At 40.3% G+C, this 14,590-nt stretch overlaps 2 protein-coding genes across 3 annotated transcripts in view; one reads left to right on the top strand and one right to left on the bottom strand.

Annotated features, from left to right (window-relative positions):
* Window positions 1–14,590, bottom strand: part of LOC135464328 (serine-rich adhesin for platelets-like) — a 375,213-nt gene that overhangs the window by 334,232 nt on the left and 26,391 nt on the right. The gene's annotated exons all lie outside the window — the stretch shown is intronic.
* On the top strand, window positions 16–13,279 carry LOC135464337 (uncharacterized). The gene is made up of 6 exons (XM_064741763.1): window positions 16–130; window positions 1,344–1,537; window positions 2,239–2,431; window positions 7,694–7,888; window positions 9,367–9,526; window positions 13,062–13,279. The coding sequence occupies exons 1-6, from the start codon at window positions 63–65 to the stop codon at window positions 13,203–13,205; spliced, it is 954 nt and encodes a 317-aa protein (XP_064597833.1). The 5' UTR covers window positions 16–62; the 3' UTR covers window positions 13,206–13,279.

The following is a 14,590-nucleotide window of genomic DNA, read 5'->3' as shown; positions in this document are numbered from 1 at the left end:
ATGGTTTACTTTTGTTGATTTGTGACAATGTGTATAATGTATATGGCTTATATGTCTTATATATGTTTTATGTCTTTGTCAGCCCAACGGAAGACGAATGTCCCGCTCAACGTGTTCAAAGATTCAAAAGGTAAGATGATTGTTGTTATGCCTAGTAGTCCTACAATGAAAGAAAAGTTTGGATCAAATGACTAAAAATCAGTGATATACAACCGAGGTAATTCAACTTAGAAAACTGAGTCACATGACAAGATCAGGTCATATAAAACTTATCTGGTTATATTGTTGATTCCGACTAACCAAGTGAATCAACAATATAACCAGATGAGTTTCATGACACTGATGCGGTCATAAGACTCAGTTTTCTGAGTTGAATTAGCTCAGTTGTATAACTCAGATTTTCCAGTCAGTTGACTGAAACTTTTCTCTCAGTGTATGCTGTAGTCTTTTATAATTGTGTGACTTAAGCTCCATTTGCATATTCCACGTTGTGAAAGGTAAATAATGGTATTATTTCTTGCCAGTGATGTTCTTGAGCACGATATTATATTAAGTGATATATTCAATTTATATTATAACGCTTGAAAACTAGCAACAATATTTCTATCCTAACGGAAAACATGTGTGAACAACCTTTCATCAAGATAATACTTTCTTCATTGCTCATCAGATCTCTCTCCCTCCCCGTGTGAGTGAACAAAAACTCCCGGTCACGTTTATATTCTATATTTCCTATAAAAAAAACCCGCACACCTGTGGCTGACTTTGTCGCAGTAAACACCGACAATCATCTTTCCCGCACAATTTCCTGTCAAGACTCGATACGTGGTGTTATTGATTACTATCTGACACACTCCACCATGACAAGCTCCTGTCAGTGAGATATGATTGGCTCTCACCCTGTTTCCTGTTCTCCTACATGTAAACCATCGACATTCATTTACGCCATGATGCGTTCGTTGTGAGTTCAAGTCCAGCTCATGCTGGCTTCCTCTCCGGCTGTATGTTTGAATGTCTGGCTGCAACCTGCGGATGGTCGTGTGTTTCTCCCCGGCTCTGTCCGATTTCCACCCACAATAATGCTCGCCGCCGTCGTATAAGTGAAATATTAATCAAATAAATACCAATCAAAATAAAATGCCAATCAAATAAATCAAATAGATAAATTTACGCCATGGTTTTGATCAGCCCAATATCGTTGCATTTGAAACTGTTTTTTAACTGTTCCGGTACCGAACTGTTCGCTGGACCTAATTTAACGCGAGACAGACGAGATTTTCCGTGACAATGTAGCAGCTTATGCCTCCAGTGCTAATTTTTTATGGACGTTTTCACACTTTTAGGTCTACAAAGAACATCATCTACGCGTACTACACCCTGAAAGTAGACGGCGGTAGATTAGGGGACGACCCGGATGGTATTGTGTCCAAATTAGTGAATGAAATCCTGGACGTTGTTGTCCTGTTCCTGAACACCACAACGATTATCACAGGCGGAGTGTTCGACCAGGACTACTTTCATAATGAAATTAACAGTGGTAAGCTATGCCTTCTTGAGTAGTCAAACTAACAGTTGTAAGCTATGCCCAAAAAGGAAGTCTTTCCGGTCTATAGTAGTTCCACTCAAAGCTTCATAGTTTACCGTTTGTTCCAGCCTCAACTATGACGATCTGTGGGCACACGCATGTATTACAAGAGAAAAGTTCCCATTCAGGCTTGGACCCGAGCCGCAATTGCACGGTCAAAGGTGTCCCGAGTAATACTCTATTCTCACTTGTCACTGTGTTCGACCGTTAGATGGCGTCAAACAGTATTGAAATAAATCAATGAATTTGATCGCCGATCGATGTACCATCTGATTGCAATCAGACTTAAATTAAATGTTTGCATCATTGAATTTTCATACGTTTCAAACTTTGGTTATTAAAGGAATCAACATATATACCAGCCGCCAGCCAAATTTGACGTTTCCGGTGAATAATGGCTATAGGCCAAATTTCATAAGCACAACCTTTACCACAAACCTTTAAAGAACTGAGAAAGTATATAAAATACGAAAATAGGACGGAATCATGCAAAGAGAAGCAGTCAATAGCCTAGGCGAATGAGTGAATTCAGTATTCAAATCGTCAACCATGCTAGTATATAGACCTATGTTGTCGACAATCAGCATATGTATCTCAGTTACCATCAGTGCCCATCTGAGTTTTTTATTACAATGTTTTTTTTGTCTCGTCAGAGAATTTCAGGAAACAGATACAAGAACCTTCCTGCGAGAATGTACATATGGATTGTCCTTTAGGACACAAGTGTGACATTCTGAACAATTCACTGCCAGTGTGTCGCTCGTTGTGTGCGGTAGAGGGCGCCCCGAACTGTGGTGATAACGGGGTATGCGCCATAGATACAAACACAGGAAATGCCATATGCCGGTGAGTAGGCTTATAATATATACCCAGCTATGATTTCTCTTATGGGTAAATTTATGCAGGCTACTGCAAAATGATCATCATATCTGAACATACTAATCCGGCTACAGAAGGGTTATAAAGGCGAAAAAGTCCAAGACGTTCGATGATATCTCTTTATTGCTATACAATTCCATACTAGTGGGAGTCACATATGTTCTGCCAGAGTTTTCTCACTGTCTCTCTCGTAGCGTAGAGTAAATCCCATCCACGCTCCGAAAAGTCCATACCGAACTGTTTCCTGCTTCTCCAGTAGAGTAAAATAGATCTACACAACCAGATCTACACAAACAGTCTTTATGGAGGCTGTTCCATGTATCCGTCGAAGGGTGACGTAGATCTCAAGTAAACAATATCTAGGGAAACTGTTCCCTGTCTCTGCAGTAGGGTAAAGTTAATCCCAACAACACTCCCAACAATCTCTAAGGAAACTGTTCCCTGTCTCTGCTGTAGGTTAAAATAAATTCCAGACACTCCCAATAGTCTCTAGGGAAACTGTTCCCGCTTTCTGCAGTAGGGTAAAGTAAATCCCAACAACACTCCCAACAATCTCTAAGGAAACTGTTCCCTGTCTCTGCTGTAGGTTCAAATAAATTCCAAAGACACTCCCAATAGTCTCTAAGGAAACTGTCCCCTGTCTCTGCTGTAGGTTAAAATAAATTCCAAAGACACTCCCAATAGTCTCTAGGGAAACTGTTCCCTCTTTCTGCAGTAGGGTAAAGTAAATCCCAACCACACTCCCAACAGTCTCTAAGGAAACTGTCCCCTGTCTCTGCTGTAGGTTAAAATAAATTCCAAAGACACTCCCAATAGTCTCTAAGGAAACTGTTCCCTGTCTCTGCAGTAGGGTAAAGTAAATCCCAACCACACTCCCAACAGTCTCTAAGGAAACTGTCCCCTGTCTCTGCTGTAGGTTAAAATAAATTCCAAAGACACTCCCAACAGTCTCTAGGGAAACTGTTCCCTCTTTCTGCAGTAGGGTAAAGTAAATCCCAACCACACTCCCAACAGTCTCCAAGGAAACTGTTCCCTGTCTCTGCTGTAGGTTAAAATAAATTCCAAAGACACTCAAAATAGTCTCTAAGGAAACTGTCCCCTGTCTCTGCTGTAGGTTCAAATAAATTCCAAAGACACTCCCAATAGTCTCTAAGGAAACTGTTCCCTGTCTCCGCTGTAGGTTAAAGTAAATCCCAACAACACTCCCAATAGTCTCTAAGGAAACTGTTCCCTGTCTCTGCTGTAGGTTAAAATAAATTCCAAAGACACTCCCAGTAGTCTCTAGGGAAACTGTTCCCTCTTTCTGCAGTAGGGTAAAGTAAATCCCAGCCACACTCCCAACAGTCTCTAAGGAAACTGTCCCCTGTCTCTGCTGTAGGTTAAACTAAATTCCAAAGACACTCCCAATAGTCTCTAGGGAAACTGTTCCCTGTCTCTGCAGTAAATCCCAACCATACTCCCAACAGTCTCCAAGGAAACTGTTCCCTGTCTCTGCAGTAGGGTAAAGTAAATCCCAACAACACTCCCAATAGTCTCTAAGGAAACTGTCCCCTGTCTCTGCTGTAGGTTAAAATAAATTCCAAAGACACTCCCAATAGTCTCTAGGGAAACTGTTCCCTCTTTCTGCAGTAGGGTAAAGTAAATCCCAACCATACTCCCAACAGTCTGTAAGGAAACTGTTACCTGTCTCTGCAGGAGGGTAAAGTAAATTCCAAAGACACTCCCAATAGTCTCTAGGGAAACTGTTCCCTCTTTCTGCAGTAGGGTAAAGTAAATCCCAACCACACTCCCAATAGTCTCTAAGGAAACTGTCCCCTGTCTCTGCTGTAGGTTAAACTAAATTCCAAAGACACTCCCAACAGTCTCTAGGGAAACTGTTCCCTGTCTCTGCAGTAGGGTAAAGTAAATCCCAACCATACTCCCAACAGTCTCCAAGGAAACTGTTCCCTGTCTCTGCAGTAGGGTAAAGTAAATCCCAACAACACTCCCAACAATCTCTAAGGAAACTGTTCCCTGTCTTTGCTGTAGGTTAAAGTAAATTCCAAAGACACTCCCAATAGTCTCTAGGGAAACTGTCCCCTGTCTCTGCAGTAAATCCCAACCATACTCCCAACAGTCTCCAAGGAAACTGTTCCCTGTCTCTGCAGTAGGGTAAAGTAAATCCCAACAACACTCCCAATAGTCTCTAAGGAAACTGTCCCCTGTCTCTGCTGTAGGTTAAAATAAATTCCAAAGACACTCCCAATAGTCTCTAGGGAAACTGTTCCCTCTTTCTGCAGTAGGGTAAAGTAAATCCCAACCATACTCCCAACAGTCTGTAAGGAAACTGTTACCTGTCTCTGCAGGAGGGTAAAGTAAATTCCAAAGACACTCCCAATAGTCTCTAGGGAAACTGTTCCCTCTTTCTGCAGTAGGGTAAAGTAAATCCCAACCACACTCCCAACAGTCTCTAAGGAAACTGTCCCCTGTCTCTGCTGTAGGTTAAACTAAATTCCAAAGACACTCCCAACAGTCGCTAGGGAAACTGTTCCCTGTCTCTGCAGTAGGGTAAAGTAAATCCCAACCATACTCCCAACAGTCTCCAAGGAAACTGTTCCCTGTCTCTGCAGTAGGGTAAAGTAAATCCCAACAACACTCCCAACAATCTCTAAGGAAACTGTTCCCTGTCTTTGCTGTAGGTTAAAGTAAATTCCAAAGACACTCCCAATAGTCTCTAGGGAAACTGTCCCCTGTCTCTGCTGTAGGTTAAAATAAATTCCAAAGACACTCCCAATAGTCTCTAGGGAAACTGTTCCCTCTCTCTGTTGTAGGGTAAAGTTAATCCCAGCCACACTACCAACAGTCTCTAAGGAAACTGTTCCCTGTCTCTGCAGTAGGGTAAAGTAAATCCCAACCATACTCCCAACAGTCTCCAAGGAAACTGTTCCCTGTCTCTGCAGTAGGGTAAAGTAAATCCCAACAACACTCCCAATAGTCTCTAGGGAAACTGTTCCCTGTCTCTGCTGTAGGTTAAAGTAAATTCCAAAGACACTCCCAATAGTCTCTAGGGAAACTGTTCCCTGTCTCTGCTGTAGGTTAAAATAAATTCCAAAGACACTCCCAATAGTCTCTAGGGAAACTGTTCCCTGTCTCTGCAGTAGGGTAAAGTAAATCCCAACAACACTCCCAACAGTCTCTAAGGAAACTGTTCCCTGTCTCTGCTGTAGGTTAAAGTAAATTCCAAAGACACTCCCAACAGTCTCTAAGGAAACTGTTCCCTGTCTCTGCTGTAGGTTAAAGTAAATTCCAAAGACACTCCCAATAGTCTCTAAGGAAACTGTTCCCTGTGTCTGCAGTAGGGTAAAGTAAATCCCAACAACACTCCCAACAGTCTCTAAGGAAACTGTTCCCTGTCTCTGCTGTAGGTTGAAGTAAATTCCAAAGACGCTCCCAACAGTCTCTAGGGAAACTGTTCCCTGTCTCTGCTGTAGGTTAAAATAAATTCCAAAGACACTCCCAATAGTCTCTAGGGAAGCTGTCCCCTGTCTCTGCAGTAGGGTAAAATAAATTCCAAAGACACTCCCAACAGTTTCTAGGCAAACTGTTCCCTGTCTCTGCAGTAGGGTAAAGTAAATCCCAACCATTCTCCCAACAGTTTCTAGGCAAACTGTTCCCTGTCTCTGCAGTAGGGTAAAGTAAATCCCAACCATTCTCCCAATAGTCTCTAGGGAAACTGTTCCCTGTCTCTGCAGTAGGGTAAAGTAAATCCCAACAACACTTCCAACAGTCTCTAGGGAAACTGTTCCCTGTCTCTGCTGTAGGTTAAAGTAAATTCCAAAGACACTCCCAACAGTCTCTAGGGAAACTGTTCCCTGTCTCTGCAATGGGGTACAATAGATCGCAACCACACTCTGAGTAGCCTCTATGGGCACCGTTTCCTGTCTCTGTAGTAGAGTTAAGTACATCTAAACAAACCCCCAAGAGTGTCTATGGAAACTGCAGGGTACAGTAGATCCCAGTCGCACTACGAACACTCTCTAAGGAAACTGTTGTCAATAAAAGATCTTTAGATGTGTAACCTAACAGCAAATTAAACAGTTATTATTAGCCTACCTATCCATCCGACGGCCCCAGCTCAGAAAAAAGGGGAGATTCTTATGTGTTTCATATACAGGAAGTTATACGATTATGACATAAATTTTCTAACTAGGTAGGAGAAATCTACATAACACTGGAAACTAATTTCTATTTATTTATTTGATTGGTGTTTTACGCCGTACTCAAGAATATTTCACTTATTCGACGGCCTTTATATTTTTACTTATATTTCACTACTATTATGGTGAGAGGAAACCGCACACACCCCGGGGGAAACCCACGACCATCCGCAGGTTGCTGGTAGACCTTCCCACTTACGGCCGAAGAGGAAGCCTGCATGAGCTGGACTTGAACTCACAGCGACAGCATTGGTGAAAGGCTCCTGGGTCATTAGGCTGCGCTAGCGCGCTAACCGACTGAGCCACGGCGACCCCACAACTAACTTCTGAATTGATTATACCTAAAATTAAACCCTACTTTTATGACATCAATGTTAGCAGAGTAACATTCTCTGCTGATGTTGTTATATATATGTTTTTGCCAACCGTTTTTAGTTTGCTTATATGTATGGGCTAGTAAAGAAATTTACAGAGGTAGGGTGTGTGGGTGTGAGTGAGTATGTGTGTGGGTGTGTGGGTGTGGGGGGGGGGGGGGGGCGGGCGTAATCCGCTTAGTGGTCATATTTCTGGAAAATATATTTGTATGAACTGAAATGAATAAAGAAAAAGTTATTTATTTCACTGGTGTTTTACGCCATACTCAAGAATATTTCACTTTCACCACGACGGGATCAGGAAAACATTTAGGCTGTTCACCATGTTTTTTTCATCAAACATTTTTATTTGTATGTTTGGATAATAATCAAATTAACATACTTCATAAATATAAAACATGGCTGTCTGGATAATAATCAAAACACAATAATTTTGTGCAAGGGCTTTGCATGACGTACACTAGAATGTGGACATGTGCATTTCGGAATTTATATACAAACTTCTCAATTGATTTTAATATATCTGAAACCACGACTAAAACTTGCATCAACGTAATGGTGCTGTTTATAATCATATAATACAGACCATCAGCATATCTGTACCTTATATACATGTATAGTACATATAGATGTATTAACATGTCTCCATTTTGTTACAGATGCATTTCGTTGGATGACTTTCATATCTCTGGTGACAGATGTGAAATTAAAACTGAGAAATATTTTCTCAACAAGAGTGAGATAATGGGCATTGGCTTAGGCGTGGGAGGAGCCGTTCTATTCATTGGCCTTATTATCGTCGTTGCTCTTTGTTGTAAGCTGCGTAAAATGAGCCGAAAGGATAAGTACAACGAGTAAGTGAAGAGTGAATGTCATGACAACAATAATGGATCTCTTTTATCATGCCACTTTATGTTAACCTATCAAACACGGCGCATGCGTCCAACTGAACGATATCTGAAGCAAATGATGTCAAATGATGAAAGTTTCCACGCTTGAATAACAAGCCAAACATTATTCGCTATGCTGTCCATCAGCCCTGTGGCGAAAGAGTTCGTAGGTTTGAATCCAGCTCTCGCTGGTTTGGCTTTGGCTTTAAGCAAGGTCACCTTTACTCAGAATCTTTTGGCTTCCTCCACCCATAAACCTGACCGTCATTACATAACTGAAAAAATCTGGAGCCCGGAATATATCAATATATCAACCAATTAAAGGCAAAGAAAACCTTAAAATGAAGTATATATCACATGAAAGACCATTAAAAACTGCCCAAGAAATTAGTTGGATTTTTTTTTTTTTACATTTTATTCAACCTGGTAGAATGCATTTGAACATTTTATTCTATGGTGACCTTTTCTTACCACAATCTGACCGGTGATATCACATAAGGTTTTTGCTACTTAACCCACATAAGGTTGCTATATTTCATCATTCAAAATGCATATACATATACATCTATAAATACTTTCGCCGATTTGACCGTGAAACGAATTATTTAAGGCAAACAGTATGGACGTGACGTTATTGATACCTTCTGGGTCAATACAGCCCACCTCAGAATATAATTCTCTTAGACTATTTTACCCGGTTACAGAAATCGCAAAAAAAATATAAATAAATAAAGCCAACTGTTTCCCTGGGCAGTTTATAATGGCTTTTCATCTAATATATACTTTATTTTATAGATGTCTTTACATCTTTACATCAAACAATAATTTTTTCCGCTGAAAGTGTAAATTTTCAACAATTTTACATAGACATTGGTGTACAGCCACTTGTAACGTTCCAATCTTAGTTCAGTCTCCGTCAACAGGCAGACAGAAGGCAAACGAGTGTCTTACTAGGGGTACACCTCTGGTGCTTCTGGCCTATCAGTCGATGTACTCACCACAGGCAAACGACTAAGAAACTGAAGGGAAACAGCTGAGGCAGTAGAGGAAAAACCACTGGTCTGGTAGTAGACAGATTAGTGACAATCCATTTTCGCAGACTAGCAGTACACCACTCGTAGACTAGTAGTACACCACTCGCAATATAATAGCAACAAACATTGATTAATCACACCCAGCCAGCAGACCATGTGGTGGCAACCCACTGACAGTCAGGTGGAAGCCCACTGTCAGACTAGACTAGTGTTTTCGGGATAGGTTGAGACATCTGAAACTGTTTTTAATGTGTACAATTTTTCAAGGAACTTTTGGGCGGAATTGGTTCTTGCGACCAACGACTTGGTTGGTAGTTAGAAAGTGCTATAGGAATGTCGATCTTTACGCATGGCTTGATTTAGCAATATAGCAATTTTTTATATTATACATATCTTTGTCCTTGTAAGGCCTAGGTTAGGTTATTTAATGGACTTATCGGAAGACAAGCAGAAAAGAGGATTCATGGGTTCGAATTCCGACGTCGAGCTTCATCGGATGTATGGTGAATACGTGGTATCAGACAAAGGTGATGAAAACTCCCGAGAGCACCAGGCCATCTGTAATCAGGTAAATCTGTTAATATGCTTAAAAATATACCAAATTCTGTAACCTGAATTATTTAGGTGAGGGGTAGACACATACCTAAATGGTCACATCCAGTTCTCTTTTTTCTGACGTGCTTGGTAAATATGTAAATTGAATTTTAATCAGGAATTCTTACAAGGTGTGCCTTGTTGGAGTAACCGGAATCACGATGTGCCATCACTCGTACCTCACGGTCACATGGTTAAAAAGTTAAACAGGGTTCGGGTGACGTAAGCCAAAAAGCTACACCCTCATGTTATAGACATAACTCGTTTCTGATTGGTTACGACATGGTGGCTCGGCTGTCTCATTGGTAATATTTGAGGTTGCGCAAACTTCTTGTGTTATATTTTATCGACACACTTGTGCTAGTGTTGTGTTTTCTTTTAAGTTATACATTATATCGCCTGACAAGGCCAGCACATGTTTGTAGCTACCGTGAAATCTGGTTACATGGGGTGCAAATTCTTGCCCGCTAACCACCTCGACCAAGGAGGCCCTCGACACAAGTTTTACACCTTGGTGTGGTGACTGTTGTCATGTAACAATGCATTGTATGTTTATAGTTGTACATTTCCTAGCCCGGCTTGGTAGCGTGACGTGTTCATTTCAGTCGCAGCCGAGTAGTCTAAATATAGAACATCGTGTAAATTTCTAGCCAGTTAGTTTCGACTGAGCCCTGCTTCGGTGTAATTTGGATTAGCCAAACTAGGACTAACGGATGATTGCTGTCGGACATTCTGCTATTTGTGAACTGTGACTATCTTGTATGCTTGCTGGAGGTTTTGTGGTCTCGATACCAGAAGAGTATCAACCTCCCTTCGTAAGACGAGTCGGAGGATTCAATCTTGTTGTGGTTGCGGGGAGATCAAGAAACTCCCAGTAAAGTTACTGCCAGTAAAGAAAAACCGGACGTCCAGAAACAGGATTGGAATATTTCATTGCCTAGTGGACAACGACAGAAAGCGTAACTCAGATCTAAAGTATTTAAACATACTAGTAAGCTCCCGCCATTTATTGTAACATTTAGTACATATATATCCTGTGCATCGCTATTTGTAGTTTATTTAAATCATTGTTTTCGTTTTTGATTTATTTAATTGTTAAACAAATAATTTGTGTGTGTGAGAATGTTACTCTGTTTGACCCAGGTTAGGCTCGTTATCGGTAATTGATTTTGGCTTATTATACCGATACCCTAACACTGTACACCAGACAAGCTGGATTTATCTCACTGTTGGTTAAGACTAATGGTGTATACATTCTCATCGTGTGCATGCAGCGATTAAATATTTATAAAAAGCAGAGCAGTTGTGTGAATGCTTACACTCCACTTTTATTTATTTTATTTAATTGGTGTTTCACGCCGTACTCAATAATATTTCACTAATACGACGGCGACCAGCATTATGGTGGAAGGAAATCGGACAAAACCCGGGGAAACCCAAGACCATCCGCAGATTGCTGGCAGACCTTCCCACATGAGGCAGAAGAGGAAGCCAGCATGAGTTGGACTTGGTCATTACGCTGACTCCTGGTCATTACGCTGACTCCTGAGTCATTACGCTGACTCCTGGGTCATTACGATGTGCTAGCGCGCTAACCAACTGAGCCACGGAGACCCACCCCGCTGGCATGGTTTAGATCATGGTTTAGATCATTGGCTAGGGGAAAATGTCCTAGGAGCTCTAAGTACATCTAGCGCTTTCACGTCAAAGCAATATATCAAAGGGTTCCACATATGACGTCGACCGCTTCGGTTGCCTAATGGCTAGAGCGTTCGCCCGAGGATCAAACCCAGGTCAGGTCATAAAAAGGACTTTAAAAATTATACTTGCTGCCTCAGCACTGAGAGGTGTCAGACTAATGTTGCCTTGCTACAAGAAGACACATGCAGTAGACCTGTATGTACACAAACTTAATGACTTCCCGTCGTCATATAACTAAAAAATTGTTTAAATTGTACGACGTTAAACCCCAAGCATACGTATATGACGAGTTCATTCAATGTTTTTACACCGAGGAAAGTAGTGTGTCAGTGATTTTCCACCAAACTTTCTCACCGTAAATTTCTGAAATTTTACAATATTTTAGTTCAGTTGTAAGTAAACATACACGGAATGTCTAAAACGACCTGCGCTCTGCTCTAGTTCGACCCTGGGCGGCTGTAAACGCATTGGGTTGAATAAAATCACCACGTTACAGTTGCATTCAGAGTGCTAGTTTGGGCAATTTATATATTAGTATGGTGCACGATTTGGATACTGACTAAATGTATGCTCCTAGACCATACCTTGCGTCTCTCCGGCATATTCCAAAGTGGCAGACTGCGTCTTTTTTACACAGACTGATGCTTAGTTCTGTTGTTGTTGATTTCTGTTGAAACTATCAAATCTAGGCGTTGAAACAGACATTTGTATACCAGGCATCAACATAAATGGACGTTACAGGTCAATAAAATTAATATTTACTGACAAGAGAAAAATACTCATTTGTATAATAAAAGAAACTTTGGAGTGAAGGCGTTTGGTGTAATAGCCTTGGCACTCCAGCCTTTGTAGTAAAAACTCGCGACGTTGGTTGATAAATAAAATTAATATTTACTGACAAGAGAAAAATACTCATTTGTATAATAAAAGAAACTTTGGAGTGAAGGCGTTTGGTGTAATAGCCTTGGCACTCCAGCCTTTGTAGTAAAAACTCGCGACGTTGGTTGATAAATAAAATTAATATTTACTGACGAGAGAAAAATACTCATTTGTATAATAAAAGAAACTTTGGAGTGAAGGCGTTTGGTGTAATAGCCTTGGCACTCCAGCCTTTGTAGTAAAAACTCGCGACGTTGGTTGATGTCGTCACACAGCACACAAGGTCTAACAAATGCTGCAAGACGAAAGACATGCACAGATGTGAAATCACATAACGTTATGCATTAAGAGTTCTTTTGTATATAATACAACATTCACAAGTATCTGTTATTTTCAATCGCCTTTAATTTAATTCAGATAAAACCGTAAAGGGTACATGAAAAATTAATATAAACTAAAGGCTATCATATGGTTTTATTGAAAATGACGAGATGTAGCAAAAAATGAGAAATAAAATTCGTTTTATAATGTTCCATTGAACATTAGGTCTATTTTATGCATATTTTCCGTCAGTCGTCGGAAATATTTGGAAATATTCGGAACATAATGGGAACGCGGGACCACCTAAGTGCCCCAAATCCCCCACCCCCACCCCCACCAACGCCAACAAAAAGTGTTTGAACACTTATCATAGTTAACGTCACGACACCAGACTTTAATCTCTCGACTGACAGCTGGGGCATTAGGAAAACTGAAGTTTAATGACATTTTACGCCCCGATAAGAAGGTTGAGCAGCTTTTTCTGTGCGTTTATGAACGGTGTCAGCACACGTCATATATTATAGTAGCAGATAGCGGCAATTTTCACCGCGCCTCCTACATTAAGAGACAAAAGCAAAGTGTTTCATGTTTCCTTTTTTGGCCCCCAGGCGTATTCCTCCGATGAACTCACCACGAAAGAGACTACATTCACGAACGACAACTCTTACCAGTATGTGGATGAGAAGACGCTGATGGAAAACTTGCAGAAGCTCGATCCCTGGAGAATGTATGTGTGTCAGATTTTGTCGTAGAGAGATAAAAAGACAAATGAACCCAAGGTTTTTTTTTTACATGCTTGAGTTACATACTGATGATGTCGATCAAACGTAGAAGATTGTTCGTTTTAAAAACAGAATTTAAAATTCTGTAGAGTATTACTGGCTAGAAACTAACGAAAAACGCAGACGTTATCCTCAACGAATGTCAGGTATAGCTGGTGTTCATAGTCACTTGTTTGCTTTGTCGTTCAATTTTATGAACAGCGTCGTTAATCTAACTCTTTATTATACGGAATAAGAATACCTTTTCTTTCTCTCCAGTTTTCTCTGAGACGTCCCAAAATATATAAGCTGACGACTGATACACGGAAGTACCGCATCATAAATGGTGCGTGCATGGGCCTTTGTGAAGCATATAATATACAGTCTTGCCATGGATACATACTATTTTTCGTTGTTTTTTTTTTTGATAAAAGTACGGTGCAAATGTACAAAAATTACCATACAAGTAAGAGCATATGCATTGTGTTCACAGTATATTGACATACCAATGAAATACTTAAATTCGCTATTGTGTGCATCTCTCTATACGTAGCGTGCATTTGGGAAAGTTCGTCAGTAATTTCACACTCGGATTTCTTCCACCGAAATATGGCGGCATTTACACACCTTGCTGGAGGGACACATCCTTGTGACATGCGTGATACATGGGCATTGAAGGTGATAATCTAACGCTAGCAAACATTTAAAACATTTTTGTCAATTACGGCATACAGCGAAATTCTGCTGTAAGTGCATATATATATATATATATATATATATATATACGACACAAATGTCAAATTATTTAATTAAAAAATATTAAATTAAAAATGTGTCCATATGTATATCTTAACAGTAACCACTGTCATACATACACATATAGTTTCATACATATATGCGAAACCTCACCTGCCGTGGATAATGTATTTTATATAATGTAAACGGTATATCTATTTGGGGTAGTGTATTTGGCCACGATACAGTTCCGTGCAGCACTACATGTACAATGTGTTGTATTTCCCACTGTTGTTCTGATCATACTGTATATACTTTAGCTACTGAGGACGCCTTTAAATTCATTATGTGTGTAAAAACTGAATCTGTCCTATTAAGACTTTTTCGTGGCATATCCGGAAGGTGCTATTTAAATGACGCATTTTGTGCTATTGTCAAGAATACTATATGGTTAACGTTGGTAGCAATATTTGCTGCAGTGTCAAATACCAATCAGTGCTTTCCAAGACGACTTGTGCCTCAGAGTAAAGTCTTTTTGTCGGAATTCTCATATAGATATAATAGATTTGTTTCCTTTTTTACATATATGTAAATTTATATTCACAGTTGTTACCATGAAAAAATGGGTTTGCCTGTCGGCA

This window comes from Liolophura sinensis, chromosome 4, assembly GCF_032854445.1.
Source record: "Liolophura sinensis isolate JHLJ2023 chromosome 4, CUHK_Ljap_v2, whole genome shotgun sequence".
Classification (NCBI taxonomy): domain Eukaryota; kingdom Metazoa; phylum Mollusca; class Polyplacophora; order Chitonida; family Chitonidae; genus Liolophura; species Liolophura sinensis.
The sequence above is the reverse complement of the archived record's forward strand: the minus strand, read 5'-3'. Positions and strand labels throughout refer to the sequence as shown.